The sequence below is a fragment of the Artibeus jamaicensis genome, unplaced genomic scaffold, assembly GCF_021234435.1.
Source record: "Artibeus jamaicensis isolate MK-2021 breed Jamaican fruit bat unplaced genomic scaffold, CSHL_Jam_final contig_585, whole genome shotgun sequence".
NCBI classification, from domain to species: Eukaryota; Metazoa; Chordata; class Mammalia; order Chiroptera; family Phyllostomidae; genus Artibeus; species Artibeus jamaicensis.
Genome location: NW_026521894.1, coordinates 7,968,946 through 7,988,737, shown reverse-complemented (window position 1 = coordinate 7,988,737; position 19,792 = coordinate 7,968,946). Strand labels below are relative to the sequence as shown.

The 19,792-nt window shown below is 37.0% G+C and overlaps 1 protein-coding gene and 1 non-coding gene across 6 annotated transcripts in view; one reads left to right on the top strand and one right to left on the bottom strand.

Annotated features, from left to right (window-relative positions):
• Positions 1-19,792, top strand: part of ATM (ATM serine/threonine kinase) — a 170,611-nt gene that overhangs the window by 77,375 nt on the left and 73,444 nt on the right. For 4 of the 5 annotated variants that reach the window (XM_053670385.1, XM_053670384.1, XM_053670387.1 and 1 more), the window contains 5 exons: positions 818-944; positions 1,394-1,593; positions 8,122-8,296; positions 9,259-9,423; positions 10,539-10,671. In XM_053670385.1, the coding sequence (XP_053526360.1) occupies positions 818-944; positions 1,394-1,593; positions 8,122-8,296; positions 9,259-9,423; positions 10,539-10,671 (800 nt within the window). Of the gene's footprint in view, positions 1-817; positions 945-1,393; positions 1,594-7,931; positions 8,094-8,121; positions 8,297-9,258; positions 9,424-10,538; positions 10,672-19,792 lie in introns of those variants that run through there. The other variant, XM_053670388.1, reaches the window with a different exon arrangement.
• On the bottom strand, positions 15,219-15,344 carry LOC119059266 (small nucleolar RNA SNORA28). Its single transcript, XR_005084387.2, has one exon. It is a non-coding gene; the product is annotated as a small nucleolar RNA SNORA28 (small nucleolar RNA).

The following is a 19,792-nucleotide window of genomic DNA, read 5'->3' as shown; positions in this document are numbered from 1 at the left end:
GTAATTACCTATTTGCTTCTACTGTAGGCTCTTTCACAATAACTGCTGTAATTTACCACCTCGCTTGCAAATTCATGACCTTTTCCCCTCATCTCTAGTATTTGAGCATTGTGCCATTGGTTGTCTGTCGAAATTTTCTTCATGACACATTATTCTATGTTCTCTTCTTTGTTCTGTGATTTGCATGTCTAGATCCCCTTTGCTTTATCATCCTCTTTAGCTATCAGAATCTTACTGTACACTTATTGTACACAGTTTCACTTGGATGTGTAAAGGCACTTGGTTGACATGAATGTTAGTTATTTTCCAAGCTTGACTATAAACTGCTTGAAAGCACCCTTTTTTTGTATGTCCTACAGTGCTAGGCATATGAAATAGTAATAGCTTCCAAAGTACTTCTATGTATATAATTTCGTTTGATATAATGTTTGACTGTTGTCTTAAAATATCATTGTATTTACAGTACTAGCATAGAGCTTTAGTTGATACCTGGAGTAACACTGAGACTCCTCTGTGGAATTACCATTAACTTCATAAAAGAATTTTTAAGCAAATCATTTAAAAACTAAGTTCTAGAAGGTAAAAGTATTTAGGTATTCTGGTTGATGTATACAGGCATATATGTGTATATATATGATGTGTGTGTGTGTGTGTGTATATGTATATATAATTTTATTAAAAGCCTAGTTTCTCAGTAGAGAAATAATTTTTAAATTTGAAGTTACCTAATTTTTATTCTGTAGTCTTAAAGTCAGATCTGTTTTTTCTTGATGATTATGGTCTGAATATGGTAACATTTTTTTTCTGTAACTATTAGGGATTTGGATCCTGCTCCTAATCCACCTCATTTTCCCTCGCATGTGATTAAAGCAACATTTGCATATATCAGCAATTGCCATAAAACCAAGTTTAAAAGTATTTTAGAAATTCTTTCCAAAAGCCCTGTAAGTATACAATACTAGTGTAATAACTGAAAAGTGAATTTCTACTGTTTCAGCTAGAATATCTGTGTATGCAAATCATAAAGAGAAAAAAGTAAATGAATAGAAAATTTATCTGAATAAATGAAGTAGAAAAATACTTATAGGTTTATATCTTGGTATCATATTTGTCAGTATTGATTCAAATGTGTTACATATGAGGGCTGAATTTTTTGTTACAGTTTAGTCATATATTGGCTCATGGAAATATATTTTAGTATGTTATTTAATTACAGTTTATGAATATTAAGTAAATTGTAATTTTTTGTTTAATATAGTAATTTTAATGTAACATTTTACATTTGATATCAGACCCAAAACTAAATTATATAATTTGTTTTGAATATGAATGTATTTTACCTGAGTATCTGTGATTTGACAAGTTTTTACTAAAATGTATCTTTATTTTATAGGATTCCTATCAGAAAATTCTTCTAGCTATATGTGAGCAAGCTGCTGAGACAAATAATGTTTATAAAAAACACAGAATTTTCAAAATATATCACCTGTTTGTTAGTTTATTATTGAAAGAGATAAAAACTGGCTTAGGAGGAGCTTGGGCCTTTGTTCTTCGAGATGTTATTTATAGTTTGATTCACTATATCAACAAAAGGTAAATAATATATTTAGAATAAGATAAAGATATTTTTCTACCATTATCTTAATTGAAAAATTATACTAAGAGGTAGAAACCAGAGTATTGTTCCTGGAATTTATATCTACCTATTTTTTTGTAAGTTGTATATACTACTACTCCAACTCTAGAAATCTTAACTATTAAGGGTCTTCAACATTTAATAACAAATATTCTAATTTTAGATGGCCTGTAATATACATGTTACTGTAGCAATTCTGGTCACAAGTTGAATGTGCATGTTGGGTGGTGTTCCCTTCACACATCCAGGGAAATCTGCAGACCTAGTTGGGTGTCCTGTGATTCAACTCAATTTTGATGAGATAGTGTCAGATCCCAGAGGTTAAAGGCTCTCAGTTCTACAAGATTTCTCCACACACAAAACCAATTAGATACCTGTGGCAAGACCAGATTTTCATCTGTGCCTCTGAAGAACTGGCTCTAGATTCCAGGTTGAAATGATCCCCACCTTCCTTGCTTTTTCCCCCTAAGTTTATTTTTATTGTTTACAATATTGCAGTTGTCCCAATTTTCTCCCTTGACCCACTTGCACCCAGCCCTTGCTGCCCCCGACCCCCACCTTTCTTCAGGCCATCACCACACTGTTGTCCCTGTCCATGGGTCACACACAGGTGTTCTTTGGCTAATCCCTTCATGTTCTTTCATTCAGTCCCCCACAACCCTCTGTCTTCTGACAACTGTCAGTCTGTTCTATGTGTGTATGTCTCTGTTTCTATTTTTTTCATTAGATTTCCCATATATGTGAGATAATATAGTATTTGAATTTTACTGACTGGTTTATTTTACTGAGCATAATAATCTCCAGGTCCGTCTATGTTGCAAAAGGTTAAGAGTTCCTTCTGTTTTATAGCCGTGTAGTATTCCACTGTGTAAATATACCATTTTTATCCTCTCGTGTACTGATGCTCACATGGGTTATATCTAGATCTTGGTTTACTGTAAACAATGTGACTATGAACATAGTAGTGCATATACTCTTCCAGATTGGTGTTTGGGGATTCTTAAGATAATATTCTTTTTTTTTTTAATTTTTAAAAATTATTATTTATTTATCTTTGGAGGGAAAGGGAAGGTGAGAGGGAGAGAAACATCAATGTATGGTTGCCTCTCCTGCGTCCCCTGCCAGGAACTGGCCTGCAACCCAGCCATGTGCCCTGACTGGGAATCGAACCACAATCCCTTGGTTCACAGGTCCGCGCTCAGTCCACTGAGCCACAGCAGCCAGGGCAAGGATTCTTAAGATAATATTCTAAGAGTGGGATTGCTGTGTCAAAAGACAATTCTATTTTTTTTTTAAGATTTTATTTATTTTTAGAGGGAGGGGAAAGAAGGGAGAAAAACATCAATGTGAGAAACATTGAACAGTTGCTCCCCCACAACCAGAGACCTGGCCTGCAGCCAGGCATGTGCCCAGACCAGGGATCAAACTGGCAACTTTTCAGTTTGCAGACCAGTGCTCAATCCATTGAGGCACCCCAGCCAAGGTGGCAGTTCCATTTTTAATTTTTTTAGAAAACTCATACTGTTTTGCACAGTGGCTGCACCAGTCTGCAGTCCCACCAACAGTGCACTGGGTTTCCCTATTTTCCACATCAAGTACTTGTTTGTTGGTTTATTGATGGTAGCCGTTCTGGTAGCTGTACGTCAGTTTCTCACTGTGGTTTTAATTTGAATCTATCTGATGATTAGGGACATTGATCATTTTTTAATGTGTCTGTTGGCCATCTGTATGTCCTCTTTGGAGAAGTGTCTATTCAGGTCCTTTGCCCATTATTTAATTGAATCATCTTTTTTTTTATTTTTTTAATTTTTTTTATTGATTATGCCATTACATTTGCTCTATTCCCCCCCTCCATTCCCCTCCACCCTGCATACCCCTCCCCCACCATTTCCCCCTTTAGTTCATGAACACGTGTCTCAAATTCTTTAGATTCTGTATTTCCCTTACTATTCTTACCCTCCCCCCTATCTATTTTCTACCTACTGTCTATGCTACTTATTTTCTGTACCTTCTCCCCCTTCTCCTCCTCCCACTCCCCTGTTGCTAACCCTCCATGAGATCTTCATTTCTATGGTTCTGCTCCTGATCTAGCTGTCCTCTTAGTTTGCTTTTGTTTTAGGTGTGGTTGTTACTAACTGTGAGTTTGCTGTCCTTTCACTGTTCATCTTTTTTATCTTCTTTTTCTTAGGTAAGTCCCTTGAACATTTCATATAATAAGGGCTTGGTGATGATGAACTCCTTGAATTTGGTCTTATCTGAGAAGCACTTTATCTGCCCTTCCATTCTAAATGAAAACTTTGCTGGGTAGAGCAATCTTGGTTGTAGGTCTTTGGTTTTCATGACTTGGAATACCTCTTTCCAGCCCCTTCTTGCCTGTAAGGTCTCTTTTGAGAAATCAGCTGACAGTCTGATGGGAACTCCTTTGTAGGTGACTGTCCCCTTAGCTCTTGCTGCTTCTACGATTCTCTCCTTCATTTTAATCTTGGCTAATGTAATGATGATGTGCTTTGGTGTGTCCCTTCTTGGGTGCAACTTCTTTGGGACTCTCTGAGCTTCCTGGATTTCCTGGAAGTCTATTTCCTTTGCCAGATTGGGGAAATTTTCCTTTATTATTTGTTCAAATAAGTTTTCCACTGGTGGCTGTGCCTTTCCCCCTTCTGGTACTCCTATAATTCGGATGTTGGAACGTTTAAAGATGTCCTGGAGGTTCCTAAGCTTCTCCTCATTTTTCTGAATTCTTATTTCTTCATTCTTTTCTGTTTGATCATTTTTTTCTTCCTTGTGGTCCACTCCCTTGATTTGAGCCCCAATTTTCTTTCCATTACTATTGGTTTCCTTTGTATTACCATTCATTTCAATTAGTTTAGCTTCCATATGTTTCTCTAATTTGTGACTAAAATCAACCAGTTCTGTAAGGATCCTGATAACCAGTGTTTTGAACTGTGCATCTGAAAGACTGGCTGTTTCTTCATCGCTTAGATCTATCGGTTCTGGGGCTCTGAGTTGTCCTAGAGCCATTTTTGGTCTATTCGTGCTGTTAAGTAAGCAGAGCGAAGCCTTAGTTGTTTACCAGGACGGGGCGACCCAGGTCGCTGGTTTGTGATGCTGTGTGTGGGGGCGTGGTCAGAGAGGGAGCAATGGCGGTCCTCTCCGCAAGCCCAGCCCGTCCAGTCACACCACACGCCTCGGGCTTGTTTATCCGACCGGAATTGTGCGAGGCTGCTGCCCCGCGCAGGCTTCCCTTCTCACTGGTTTCTCCACATGCAGACGCGACCCACCGAGACAGCCCGCCGCGCCTCTTCCCTGTGTGCTCCTGTAGCTAGCTCGCGATCAGCGCTTTCAGCTGCTTGCGCACCGCGCACCACCCGGGAATTTTTTCTTGTTAACCTGCTCCGCTGCTGGTTTCGCTTCTCTTACCGGTTTAGCTGAGCATTTAGTTGTCTTTGGACTCTGTATTGTCGATTTTCCGTGTGGCTTGGTTGTGATTGTTGTTAAAAATAGTTGTTCTTAGATTTGGTTGTGCACAGAGGCAAGGTGGTTCCTCCACCTACGTCTCCATCTTGGCAGAAGTCCTGAATCATCTTTTTTATGTATTTTGGAAGTTAAACCCTTATTAGATGTATCATTAGCAAATATGTTTTCTGATAGAATAGTTTCCCTTTTTGTTGATGAGTTTTGTTTCTTTTTGTCTAATTTCTCTGGCTAGAAGTATAGTATAATATTGAATAGCAGTGTGAAAATGGGCATCCTTGTTTTGTTCCTCATCTTAATGGGAAAGCTTTGTCTTTTAACATTGATTAATGTTGTTATTTGTGGGTTTTTCATAGGTTACCTTTATTTTGTTGAAGAAGTTTCTGTCTATTCATGTTTCTCAGTGTTTTTATCTTAAAAGGTTGTTAAATTTTTGTTAAATGTCTTTTCTGTGTTTATTGAGGTGATCAAGTAGTATTTTCTTTCATTTCATTAATATGTACTACATGGATCAATTTTCTTATATTGACCTCTTGCAGTCCTGGGATAAATTCTACTTGCTCATGGTATATAATCTTTTTATATGCTTCAGATTCAGATTTTTAATATTTTGTTTTCCATCTATATTCATAAAGGGTATTGGATATTACAATTTTGCTGTACTGTCTTTATCCAGCTTTGGTATTAGGCTTACTCTGGCCTCATCAAGTGAGTTAGGAAGAGCACCCTTCTATTCTGTATTGGAAGAGTTTGAGAAATGTTGAAGTTAACTCTTCCTAAGTGTTTGTTGGTGTGCTTCAATCAAGTCTTTTTTTAAAAATGTGTTTCTGCTACATATTTTTTGTCAGCACTACTTTTCCTGCATCCCATAGGTTTTGGTATATTGCATTTCATTTTCGTTGGTTCTATGTTCTTCTAGTATATTTAAGACAGTTGTTTAAAGTCATTGACTAGTCTATTATCTGAACTTTCTCAGGAACTGTTTCAGTCAGTACATTTATTCCTATGAATGAGCTTTACTTTCCTAAGGTCTTTCATAATTTGCTAATGTCTTGTGATTTTCTTCTTGAAAACAAGACATTTAATCATTATAATGTAACTGTGGAAATCAGATTTTTTTCCTTGTCCCAGGTTTGACCTTTTTTTGTTGTTATTGTTGAAGGCTATAGCCATTTGTTTCATGAATTTACTCAATTGTTTTTACAGAGAATGTATTTCTTGCTGTGCATGGTCACTGAAGACTGTTCCTTAAATTAGTTGAGATAGTGTTTTGACACAGATTCTCTTGAATATCAGGAGCCAGAAAGAAAGAGAGTAAACCTTTTGTAGTCTTGGCAGATTGGCTGTGTGAGGACTCCCTCAACACATAGCCAGGCTTGCCCTGATCCTAGGGACCAGCCCAAAGGGAAAGCTTGTGGCTTCAAAGGTTATTTTTGTACAAGCATGTGTGTGGTTTTTTCCTATGTTGGTGACTTTGAATAGGTTGGTGACTTTGAATACTCCAAATATGTTGGTGACTTTGAATACTCCAATTTCCCAAGGAAGCTTTCTCCCCTGCATTTCCTCCTAGGTATTAGGCTGTCTGTTGTATGACTGGACAATAATGTCTTGCATCAGGCAGCTGTGGGTTGTTGGCTTCAAGTAATATCTGCAGTTTTTCCAGCCTTCAGGTGGCTCTCAGATAGGTTTAGAACAGACATACACAATAAATAGCACATACGGTCTGCTCTGCTTTCTCCAGATCTAAGGGCCAGGATCCCACATAGGGAATAGGGGAATGCAGTTTTCATGACTACAGCCAAGGGCGGGGGATAGTGCAAGGGCAAGTGAATCACCATAGAGCTTTCCTAGTTTTTAATTTGCATATTTTTATGTGTTTGCTTGATTGCTGTAAACTTTGTTTACAAAGCCAAAAACATACTGACAGTTATTTTTTAAAAATATTTACTATTACAACAAATGATTTTTGTTTTATACTATTCTTGGCGATCTTTTCATGACAAGCTGCAGAGCTCCTTCATTCTATATTAAACATGTTTAAAATTTATTTTTAAATTATAGTTGACATACAATATTATATTGTTTTATGTAGTACAACATAAAACATTTAAGATGATTAAACATTTATACGTCTTACAGAGGTCACCGTGATAAATCCAGCACCCATCTGACACCATATACATTTACTGTAATATTACTGATTATATTTTTCTGTGCTGTACCTTAACCCCTGTGACTCTGTTTATAATGGCAATCTCTACTTCCTAATCCCTTTCAACTTTTTCACCCCTTCCTCAGTGCCCCCTTCCATCTGACAACCATCAATTTGTTCTCTGTATTTATGAGTTTAGTTCTGCTTGGTGGGGTTGTAAAGTGGTGCAGCTACTACGCAAAACAGTACAGTATGGAGGTTCTTCCAAAATTTCCAAATAAAACTATCATAACAAAGCAATTCCACTTATAGATATTTATCTGAAGAAATCCAAAACACTAATTCACAAAGATATATGCACCCCTATGTTTATTGCAGCATTATTTACAATAGTCAAGATACAAAGGCAACTTCAGTTTCATTGATAAACAAGTGGATGGATGGTGTGGTGCACACACACAAACACACACTGGAATATGAGCCATATGAAAAATGAAACCTTGCCATTTGTGACAACATGGATGAATTTAAAGAGTATTATGCTAAGTGAAATAAGTCAGATTGAGAAGCACAAATACAGTATGATTCCAGTTATATGTGGGATCTGAAAAATAAACAAAAACACAAAACTGAAAGAAACTCATAATTCTCTTCTTTAATGTTTCCTGCCAGGGAAATTGGAGCTTTGTACTGCACCATTTTGCTGATGCCACTTCCCTTTATTACCTTCAAGGAACTGGATGTGAAAGTGACTTTTATGTCAAGTCACATCAGAGTTAAAGTTGCTGAGTAAAAATGACATTCAAATAAGTGTATGTCAAAATATTTCCTAGGATGTAACTGGGTTTTTTTTCTATATTAGGCCTTCTCGTTTTATGGATGTATCATTACGTAGCTTTTCCCTTTGCTGTGACCTATTAAGCCAGGTTTGCCGCACAGCAGTAACTTACTGTAAGGATGCTTTAGAAAATCATCTTCATGTGATTGTTGGTACACTTATACCTCTTGTGCATGAACACATGGAGGTTCACGAACAGGTAATTTTGTAATCATCTTCAAAATGATATTTGAAATACGTGTATAAAGTAATCTTGGAAGGAACTGAGTGTTGTATGTTTACTTGGTATAGATTTGTAATCTTAGTGAAAATGTACATATATATTTTAATCTTCACTTGAGGATATATTTATTTTTTTAATATTTTAAAATTTATATTTAGAGAGAGGGAGAAGGAGAGGAGAGAAACATTGATGTGCAAGAGATACAATAGGTTGCTTCTTGCACGCCCTCGAGCAGAGACCTGGCCCACAACCCAAGCACATTCCCTGACTTGGAATTGCACTAGTTACCTTTTGGTTCCCAGGCACTGGCCATGGAGCCACACCAGCCAGGGCTGATTATTGAATTCAGAGGAACAACGATCTGTTGCTTCTTCTATCCACCCCAACTGGGGATCAAAGTCACAATCTAGGATTGTGCTCTAACTCGGAGTCAGATTTGAAAGTATTTTTGGTGTCCAGAAGACACTTTAACCAACTGAGGCACCCAGCCAGGGCTAGTGAAAATATTTTTTGAAAAATGATTGGAAAAACATTCTCAGTGAATTAATTTTTGTAACTATTTTATCACTGAACGCAAAGCAATTTTGATCTAATAAATACCATTACAGTTTCTGTCTTATGCATTAAGTGTAGAGGTAGTAAAAGCTATGGATAGCAGTTTTCACCACTATGATGGTATGTGAGATGCTACTTACATGTTTCGGTAATATTAGCATTTTTATACCTCAGAGCTTATCCTGTAGAAGCACTTTTAACTTTTTGTTGAATTATTTGAAAGCATGGAAACAGTAATAGCTGGCTACCTTAGAAATAATTGGAATATTTTGTCTGAATTAAGTTATTGGAGTTATTTATTACAATGGGTTGGGTTATTATACTTCAAAATATAATTAAGACATTTCTCCCCTTTAATTTATTTTTATTTTGATCATATTTAGGTATTGGACTTATTGAAATACTTAGTGATAGATAACAAGGATAATGAAAACCTCTATATCACAATTAAACTTTTAGATCCTTTTCCTGATCATGTTATCTTTAAGGATCTACGTATTACTCAGCAGAAAATCAAATACAGTAGAGGACCCTTTTCACTCATGGAGGTAATAATGATTCCAGTATCTTACTATGTTGTATTAGAAAGGCTAGGCAGTAGTACCTTTTGATTATCTCTAATGCTCTCAATGTGAAAAACAAAGATTTAAAAAAAATTATGATGAAAAGATAGCATGAAATCAATGCTCTTAAATAAAAAAACTGAATCTTAATATATCCTCCTGCATTGCAGTAAAAGAATAAATATCAGTTTCTTGGTAAATATTTGAGTTTAAGTATTGAAGAGAAGTGATATAATATATGCTTGATTTTCATATGCATAACATCCATTAATATCTCAAAATTACTTTCAGGTATAGTTTAATATTTGAATTAGAGATATTTAATCTTTAAAGAGTTTTTCAAGTTTTAGTTCTTTTAACCTTTATAAACTTCAAAATTATTTTCAGGTATATTTTGCCTCATAAACCTTATTATAATTTAAAAATTGTATGTGTATTTTCCTAAGTATCAATATGAAAATATAGGTTAGTATATTAAGATTTAAACTAATAGGAATTTAAGCTTTTCTCTCTAATTGAGTATCTTATATCTTTCTTAAAATGTAACTACCGTATTTTGCCATGTATAATGCCCAATTCTTTGCTCATATTTTTAAGGGGAAATTCAGGATGCACATTATACATGGGTAGTACTAATTCTATATCTATATAAATGTCTTGAAATTCTCTTATTTATGCTTATGAATTAAATGTGCAACTTAGAAAGCAATAACTATTTGAATGCAAAATAATATTCTGGAATATGATAATCAGTTTTGTTTCTAAATGTAAATTAATTAATTAATTAATTAATTAAAAAGTTAAAACAAAAGATATTTTTTTCTGAAAGTTTGGGCCCAAAATGTGGGGTGCATTAGACACGGGAGCAAATTATACGTGGCAAAATATGGTATGTTATCATGAGACAGTCTATTAGAATTTAAATTAAAACATTGTAGGATTTCAGATGGAAGAAATAATTTACTTCTAAGTTGTTTGGTAGTAATAATGAGATGAACTAGTATCTGTAAAAGGCAGTAATTTTTAAAAACTTTTATTTCACAGGCTTAAGCAGTACACATCAATAGCAATTTCATTTTTAATTTATTTTTCCCTTTTAGGAAATTAACCATTTTCTTTCAGTAAGTGTTTATGATGCACTTCCATTGACAAGACTTGAAGGATTGAAGGATCTTCGAAGACAACTACAACAACACAAAGATCAGATGGCGGAGCTTATAAGAGCATCTCAGGGTACTTTTATGTTATTTCATTTCATTTATTTCATTTGGTTCTTTTATTATTACACTTAATTGATTATGCTGTTATAGTCCCAATTTCTTCCCCTTTGTCCCTCTCCAACCAGCTCCCCCTGCTCCCCTGAGGTAATCCTTACAACATTGTTCATGTCCATGGGTCATGCGTATAGTTCTTTGGCTACTCCATTTCCTGTACTATACTTTACATCCGATTTGTACTTCTTGATCCCCTCCCCTCCTCACCTATATGCCCACACCCATCTGGCACCATCAGAATGCTCTCTGCATCCATGATTCTGTCTCTGGTCTTCTTGTTTGCTTAGTTTGTTTTTTAGATTCAATTGTTGATATATATGTATTTATTGCTATTTTATTTGCAGTTTTCATCTTTTTCTGAAATAAGTGTCTCTAACATTTCATATAATGATTTTGTGATGATGAACTCTTGTCTGGGAAGATCTTTATCTGCCCTTTGATTCTAAATGATAGCTTTGCTGGGTAGAACAATCTTGACTGTAGGTAGGTCTTTTTTCATAACTTTGAATATTTCTTGCCAGTGCCTTTTAGCCTGCAAAAGTGTCTTTTCAGAAACCAGCTGACAGTCTGCTGGGAAGTCCTCTATAGGTAACTAACTTCTTTTCTCGTGCTGCTTTTAAAATTTGTCTTCATCTTTAACCTTTGGCATTTTAATTGTGATGTGTCTTGGCATTCATCTTTTTTTGGGACTCCGTGGTTTCTGGACTGCTGTGTCTATTTCTTTCATACAATTAGGGTACCATTCTTTCATTATTTTTACAAATCAATTTCCAATTTCTTGTTCTTTCTTTTCTTCTTCTGGTACCCCTAAGATGCTAATGTTGGAATGGTTGAAGTTGCCCAGAGGCTGTGTACACTATCCTCGCTTTTTTGTATTTCTTTTTTCTTCTTGTAGTTCTGATTGGTTGTTTTTTGTTTTCTAATATATTTTATTGATTATGCTATTACAGTCGTCCCATTTTCCCACTTCACTCCCCTTCACCCTGCACACCTCCTCCCACCCACATTCCTCACCTTTAGGTCATGTCCATGTGTCATACTTACAAGTTCTTTAACTTCTACATTTCCCATACTATTCTTGCCCTCCCCCTGCCTATTTTCTACCTACCATCTATGCTACTTAGTCTCTGAACCTTTCCCCCCTCTCTCCTTCTCCCACTCCCCTGTTGCTAACCCTCCATGTGATCTCCATTTCTGTGGTTCTGTTCCTGTTCTAGCTGTTTGCTTAGTTTTTGTTTTTGTTTTAGGTATGGTTGTTCATAACCGTAAATTTGCTGTCATTTTACTATACATATTTTTATCTTCCTTTTCTTAGATAAGTCCCTTTAACATTTCATATAATAAGGGCTTGGTGATGATGAACTCCTTGAATTTGGTCTTATCTGAGAAGCACTTTATCTGCCCTTCCATTCTAAATGAAAGCTTTGCTGCATAGAGCAATCTTGGTTGTAGGTCTTTAGATTTCATGACTTGGAATGCCTCTTTCCAGCCCCTTCTTGCCTGTAAGGTCCCTTTTGAGAAATCAGCTGACAGCCTGATGGGAACTCCTTTGTAGGCGACTGTCCCCTTATCTCTTGCTGCTTGTAGGATTCTCTCCTTCATTTTAATCTTGGGTAATGTAATTATGATGTGCTTTGGTGTGTCTTTTCTTGGGTCCAACTTCTTTGGGACTCTCTGAGCTTCCTGGACTTCCTGGAAGTCTATTTCCATTTCCAGATTGGGGAAGTTCTCCTTTATTATTTGTTCAGATAACTTTTCCACTTGTTGCTTTTCCTCTTCCCCTTCTGGTCCTTCTATAATTTGGATGTTGGAACATTTAAAGATGTCCTGGAGGTTCCTAAGCCTCTCCTCATTATTTTGAATTCTTGTTTCTTCATTCTTTTCTGTTTGTTTTTTTCTTTCTTTCTTCCTTCTGGTCCACTCCCTTGATTTGAGTCCCAGTTTTCTTTCCCTCACTATTGTTTCCCTGTACATTTTCCTTTATTTCACTAAGCATAGCCTTCATTTTTTCATTTAATTTGTGACCAAATTCAACCAGTTCTGTGAGCATCCTGATCACCAGTGGTTTGAACTGTGCATCTGATAGGCTGGCTGTCTCTTCATCACTTAGTTGTATTTTTTCTAGAGCTTTTTCTGTTTTTTTGTTTGGGCCATTTTTTTTCCTGTCTTGATGCACCTGTTACGTAGTGAGGGGTGGAGCCTTAGGTGTTGGCCATGGCAGGTCAACCCACATCGCTGTGTTGTGATTCTATATGTGGGACAGGGATCTGAGGGAACAGTGGTGCTTGCTCCACACTCTGCCAGATTTCAGTCGCTTCTGATGCTTCCCCCTACAGATTGGGCCCTTTGGTGCTGATTTTCATGTGAGTGGGCTTGTGTACATTCTAGGACCCTGTGGGTCTCTGCGACAAACTCCCCTGTGAGGCTGGGAGTCTCCCCACGCACCTCAACCCCCACAGATGTTTGCAGTTTGTGTTTTGAGGCTTTATTTCCTGCTGCTGAAGTCCTGGGTTGTGGGGTCTGTCTCGCTCTCCAGTTTCGCCTGGTTTATCTGTGCTCGAATGTGGGACCACCTGGTCCACCAGCTGCCTTGTGCCCCTGCGCCCCTCCACAGTCCACCACCTGGCTGCATCCGCCCGCTGCCTCCCCTTGCCCTGGGTCTTCCAGCCACTGCTTTTTTCGCCATTACCCCTCCCCTCCCAGTTGCCCAATTCCACCCCTCCTACCAGTCTGGATGAACATGTGTATTTTAACTCCTTGGTTGTCAGACTTTCATACGGTTCAATTTTCTGTCAGTACTGGTTGTTTTTTTTTTGTTTGTTTCTAAATTTTGGTTGTGTGAGAAGGCATAGTGTGTATACTTATGCCTCCATCTTGGCTGGAAGTCCATTTTTTGTTTTCTTATGTTCCAGTTCATTGATATGATTCTTGTATTAATCCATTCTACTGTTGTGTCCTTGTAAACTGTTCTTCATTTCTATTGGTGTATCCTTTTTTTCTGACTGGATTTTATTTTATTCTGTTGAGGTTCTCACTAAATACTTTGAACATCCTTATAAGCAGTGTTTTGAAGTCTGCACTTAATAGATTGCTTATCTGCCTTCTGTTTAGTTCTTTTTCTGGAGTTTTGATCTGTTCCGTCATTTGGATCATGTTTCTTCATCTCCTTATTTTGGCAGCCTGCCTGTGTTGGGTGGAATAGAGTTTCAGGTGGTCTCCAGGGCAGTACATACCATGTTAGCCAGCTTGATGGGGTCTCAGATAGGGCACCTGTCTGCAGGCTCTGGCTTTGTGGGGGAAGGGTTCAGAAAAGGGACAGTGGTCTCTGCCCCACTTGCTGTCCAGGAGAAAGCTGTATCCCAGCTTTCACCTAGATATTAGACACTTTAGTACCTCCCTGTGTGCCACTGGTACCTTTCAAGCTGCTACCGCAGTGCTGGAGCTCAAAGGGAATAAGTCCATTTATGAGTTCTTTAAGGGGAACTGCTTGGGACTCCAGAAGTTTCTTCCATTGATTAAGTCACTGCTGGTTTTTGCAACCAGAAATTCTGAGGAGTTATTTTCCTGGCATGTGAACCCTGGGCTGTAGGGGTTGATGTGAGGCTAGGACTACTCACTCCTAAGATATTTCTCCTGAATTTTCATCCACCACATGTGGATGTGGGACCAGCCCATTCTACATGTCTGTCCCTTCTGCCAATCTTGGTGGATATGGCTTCTTTAAGTCTGTAATTGTCAGATTTCCATTCAACTTGATTTCTGATGGTTCTGACTGATAGTTGTTCTGTTTCGATTGTAAGTTTGATGTGGTTGTGTAAGGACACAAGCTAGGTTTACCTGTGCCACCACCTTTTTTGTGTGTATTTTCTTCCTGTTACTATTTAATCCCCTTATACTCCCACGACACCAGTAATCACAACACTTTTGTCAATGTTCATGAGTCCTTTTGCTTTATGCGTAGTCCCTCCACCTCCTAAGCCCCCGCCCCACTAGCTGTTACTAATTTTTGTCTGTGAGTTTGTCTATGTTTTGCTTGTTAGTTTGGTTTCTTCATTAAATTCTACATATGAGTGAAATCATGTGGGTTTTTTCTTCCTCTGACTGACTTATTTTACTTAGCATAATGTTTCCAGGTCTATCCATACTGTTGCAAAGGGTAAAATTTTCTCCTTTTTAACACCTGAGTAGAATTCCAGTATGTGAACATCCCCTAGTTGTTTTATCCACTAATCTAGAAATGGACATTTGATCTGCTTCCATATCTTGGCGATTGTAAATTACACTACAGTGAACATAGAGATGCTTTCAAATGAGTGTTCTGGGTTCCTTTGGATATATTTCCAGAAGTGGGATTGCTAGGTCAAAAAGCATATCCTTTTTTAATTTTTTAAGGTAACTACATACTGCTTTCCACAGTCGCTTCACCAGTCTGCATTCCCACCAACAGTGCGGAAGTGTTCCCCTTTCTCCACATCCACACTAGCACTGGTTTGTTTATTTATTTACACTGTCTACATCTGTATAAAGGCTTGTCTCATGGAGGAGAGAATGCCGGAATAGGTTAGACTCTGTTGCTATAGCAAGCTCAAATTGTGCCAGACAGTTTTGGTCATCTGCCACAGAGTATTGCTTGCAATGTTTGTTTATTAATGATGGCCTGACAAGTGTGAGATGGTATCTCAGTGTGGTTTCAATTTGCTTTTCTGTGATGATTAGTGATATTGAGCATCTTATCATATGTCTATTGACTATTCATATAGTTGTTTGCTTTTTTGGTGTTGAGGTTTGTAAGAATTTCATAAATTTTGTATATTAACCCCTTATGAGATGTATCAGGGAAATATGTTCTCCCATTCTTTGGATTGTCCATTTTGCAGTACAAAACTTTTTAGTTTGATGTAGTCCCATTTTTTACTTTTTCTTTTGTTTTCCTTGCCTGAAGACATACATCTGATTTAAAAAATTCGGTATACAGTGTCGGAGATTTTGCTGCCTATATTTTCTGCTAGGATCTTTATAATATCCCATCTAACACTTAAGTCAGTCTTTATGTACCTGCTTCCTCTGTTGAATATTAATTAACTATAAAGGCGTAGGCTTATTCCTGGGCTCTCTATTCTGTTCCATTGATCTATATGTTTGTTTTTATGCCACTACAAGGCTGTTTTGATTACTACGGTCTCATAGTATAGTTTGATATTAAGTAGCATGATTCCAACTTTGTTGTTCTTTCTCAGGATCGCTGTTGATACACGGGTCTTTTTGTGGTTCTGTATAAGTTTTTGAAAGATTTGTTTTAGTTTTGTGAAATACGAAATTGGAATCTTGATAGGAATTGCATTGAATCTATAGATAGCTTGGGTAGTATGGACATTTTAATACTGTTAATTTTTCCACTCCATGAACATGGTATGTGCTTCCACTTATTTGTGTCTTCTTCAGTGTCTTATAATTTTCCATGTACAGGTCTTTTATATCCTTGCTTAGGTTTATTCCTAGGTATTTTCTTCTTTTTAACGCAGTTGTGAATGGGTATGTTTTCTTAATTTCCCTTTCTGTTCCATTATTTGCATATAAAATGCAACTTATTTCTGGATATTAACTTTGTATCCTGCTTTGCTAATTCATTTTTCAGTTTAGTAGTTTATTGGATGACTCTTTGGGGTTCTCTATGTACAGTATCTTGTCATCTGCAAATAAAGACAGTTTTACTTCTTCCTTTCCAATTTGGATGCCTTTTATTTCTTCTTGTCTGATTGGTATGGCTAGGACTTCCAGTATTCTGTTGAATAAGAGAAGTGAAAGTGGAAATCCCTGTCTTGTTCCCAGTCTTAAGGGAAACGCTGTTGTTTTTGCCCATTGAGTATGATGCTGGCAGTGGGTTTTGTCATATATGGCCTTTATTATGTTTAAGTATATTTCCTCTGTTCCCACTTTGCTGAAAGTTGTTGTCATTGATTGGTGCTGGATTTTATCAAAAGTTTTTTGTGCATCTATTGATATGATCATGTGGTTTTTATTCTTCCTTTTGTTTATGTGGTGAATTAAATGTATTGATTTGCAAATATTGTACCACCCTTGCATTCCCTGAATAACTCCCAGTTGATCGTGGTATATGATTTTTTTGATACATTGCTGCATTTGGTTTGCTAATATTTTGGTGAGGATTTTAGCATCTGTGTTCTTCAGGGATATCGGCATATAATTTTTTGTCTTTTCAAAACCATATATAATTTATCTGGTTTTGGAAGTAGGGTAATGCTAGTCTTATTAAATGAGTTTGGGGGCCTTCCCTCTTGAATTTTATGAAATAGTTTTAGAAGGAGATGTGTTAGTTCTTGGAATGTTTGGTAAAAATCACCTGTGAAGCCACCCAGTCTAGGATGTTGGGAGTTTTTTAATTACTGCTTCAGTTTCATTAGGTGTAATCTGTCTGTTCGGGTTCTCTGATTCTTTCTGATTTATTTTTGGAAGATTGTAGGTTTCTAGGAATTTATGCATTTCATCTAGGTTGTCCAGTTTGTTGGCCTGTAAGTGTACTTAATATTTTCTTAACAGTCTTTTGTATTTCTTTGGTGTCAATTGTTATTTCTCCTCTTTCATTTCTGATTTAATTTATTTTGGTCCTTTTTCTTTTTATCCTGAAGAGTCTCATTAAATGTTTGTCAATCTAGTTTATCTTTTCAAAGAACCAGTTCTTGGATTCATTGATTCTTTTGTATAATATTTCTTAGACTCTATTTCTTTTAGTTTTGCTCTAATCTTTAGTATTTCCTTCCTTCTACTCACTTTGGGCTTTATTTATTGTTGTTTTTCAAGTTCCTTTAATTTGGAATTAGATTGTTTATTTGAGCTTTTTCTTGTTTTTGAGATAGTCCTATAATGCTATGAATTTCCCTCTTAGGCTTGCTTTTGATTTCTTCCTTGCTCTTGTTGAACCATTCATTGTTTCATAACGTTATTTAGCTTCCATGTCTTTGCATATTTTTCGGTGTTCTTCTTGTTGTTGGTTTCTAGTTTCACAGCATTGTTGTCAGGGAAGATGCTTGATATGATTTCAATCTCCTTAAATTTATTGAGACTTGTTTTGTGTCCTAACATGTGGTGTATCCTAGAAAATGTTCCGTATACACTTGAAAAGTATATATATTCTGCTGCTTTGGGGTGAAATGCTCTGAAGATATCAATTAAATCCATTTTATCTAGTGTCTTCTTTGCACCTGCTATCTCATTGTTGGATTTTCTGCCTGGTAGATCTATCCATTGAAATCAATGGGGCGTTAAAATCCCCAGTTAGGACTGTATTTCTCACAGTTTCTTCCTTTATGTCCGTGAAGATTTGCTTCACATATTTATATGCTCGTGTATTAGGTGCGTAAATGTTTACTAGGGTTATATCCTCTTGTTAAATTCTTCCCTTTATCATTAAATAGTGTCCTCCTTTGTCTCTCACTAAAGCCTTGTTTAAAATCTGTTTTGTCAGATGTAAATACTGCTACCTCTGCTTTTTAAAAAATTTCCATTTGCGTGAAATACCTTTTACCAACACTTTTAGTCTATATGTATCTTTTCTAATACACACAGCTACCTTCTGTCATTTGGTCAGAGCATTGAAGCCATTTACATTTAAGGTGATTATTGATATGCTCATATTTAGTGCCATTTTATTGTTTGACTGGTTTCCTCCATTTTTTTTTTCTCTCATTTCCTTCTAATTCTTAAAGCCAGCCCTTTAACATTTGTTGCAGTACTGGTTTAGTGTTAACAAACTCCTTTAACTTTCTCTTGTCTGGGACACTCCTTATTTCTCCTTCAATTTCAAATGATAGCCTTGCTGGGTTAAGTAGCCTTGGTTGTAGGTCCTTGCTTTTTCAGAGCCTGAATATTTCACGCCACTCCCTTCTAGACTAAAATATTTGTTGAGTAATCAGATGCCAGTTTAATTGGTGCTCCCTTGTAGGTAAGTTCCTGCTTTTCTCTTGGAGCTTTTAGGACTGTCTCCTTGTCTTTAAGCCTTCTCATTTTAATTATAATGGACACTTAATGTAGGCATCATTGGGTCCAACTCGTTTGGGACTCTCTTGAGTTTCCTGAACTTGTGATTTTTTTCCTTCACCAAATTAGGGACGTTTTGGTCATTATATTTCTTCATGTAGGTTCTGGATTCCTTGTTCACTCTGTTCTTCTGGTATTCCCATGATGTGGATGTTGGTGTGCTTAATGTTATCCAAAATGTTTCTTAAGCTCTCCTCATTTAAAAATTTTTTTTTCCTTTTGCTGCTCAGCCTGGGTGCTTTTTCCTACCTTGCCTTCCAAAACTTTGATTTTATCCTGCGCTTCATCTATATTACTGTTTATTCTACCTGCAAATGTTATTTACCTCAGATGTTGCATTCTTTATTTCTTGTGGTTTCTATATCTTTTTTCATGCTGTTGTGTATTCTTATAATCATTACTCTGAACTGCCTGATGAATAGCTTGCCTCCATTTCATCTAGTTCTTCCGGAGAATTCACTTATTTTTTCATTTGGAGGTTGTTTCTTTATCTTCCCATTTTGGCTGGTTCTTTGTATTTTCTACCTTAGATGTTAAACTGATCAGTTTTTGATTGAGTCAGCCTATACTCAGCAGCCAGGCTTAAGCACCACAGGGTAGGACAGAGTAATTCCTGCAGTCTGTGGTATTGCTTCCCTCAGGCTGATGCCACTTGGTAAGGAGTGCTCTGCCTGAGAGAGATGGCTCCTGCAATATGGGGAGTGACAGCACAGGGATCCTGGTGGCTGTTCCTTCACTTTTCTCCAAGAGCCACGAACCTCAGACTTTCCTCAAATGTATCTAGTCCACTCTGCCCTCCCTTTGTTGGAGGCCAGGGCAAGTGGCTGCAAATGAAATTATGTGCCTTGGCCCTTTAAGAGGCTCTCTGCCTCCCCTGCCATCTCTCTCTGTCAGATAGAAATCCTGCTGCTTTCATAGCTGGATGTTATCTGGGTTCCTTTCTGGCTCTGGTGCTGTAGACTGGGAAGCCCATTTTGAGGTTTAGGCCCTACACTTCTCAGGGGGAACCCCCTGTCACTGAAATA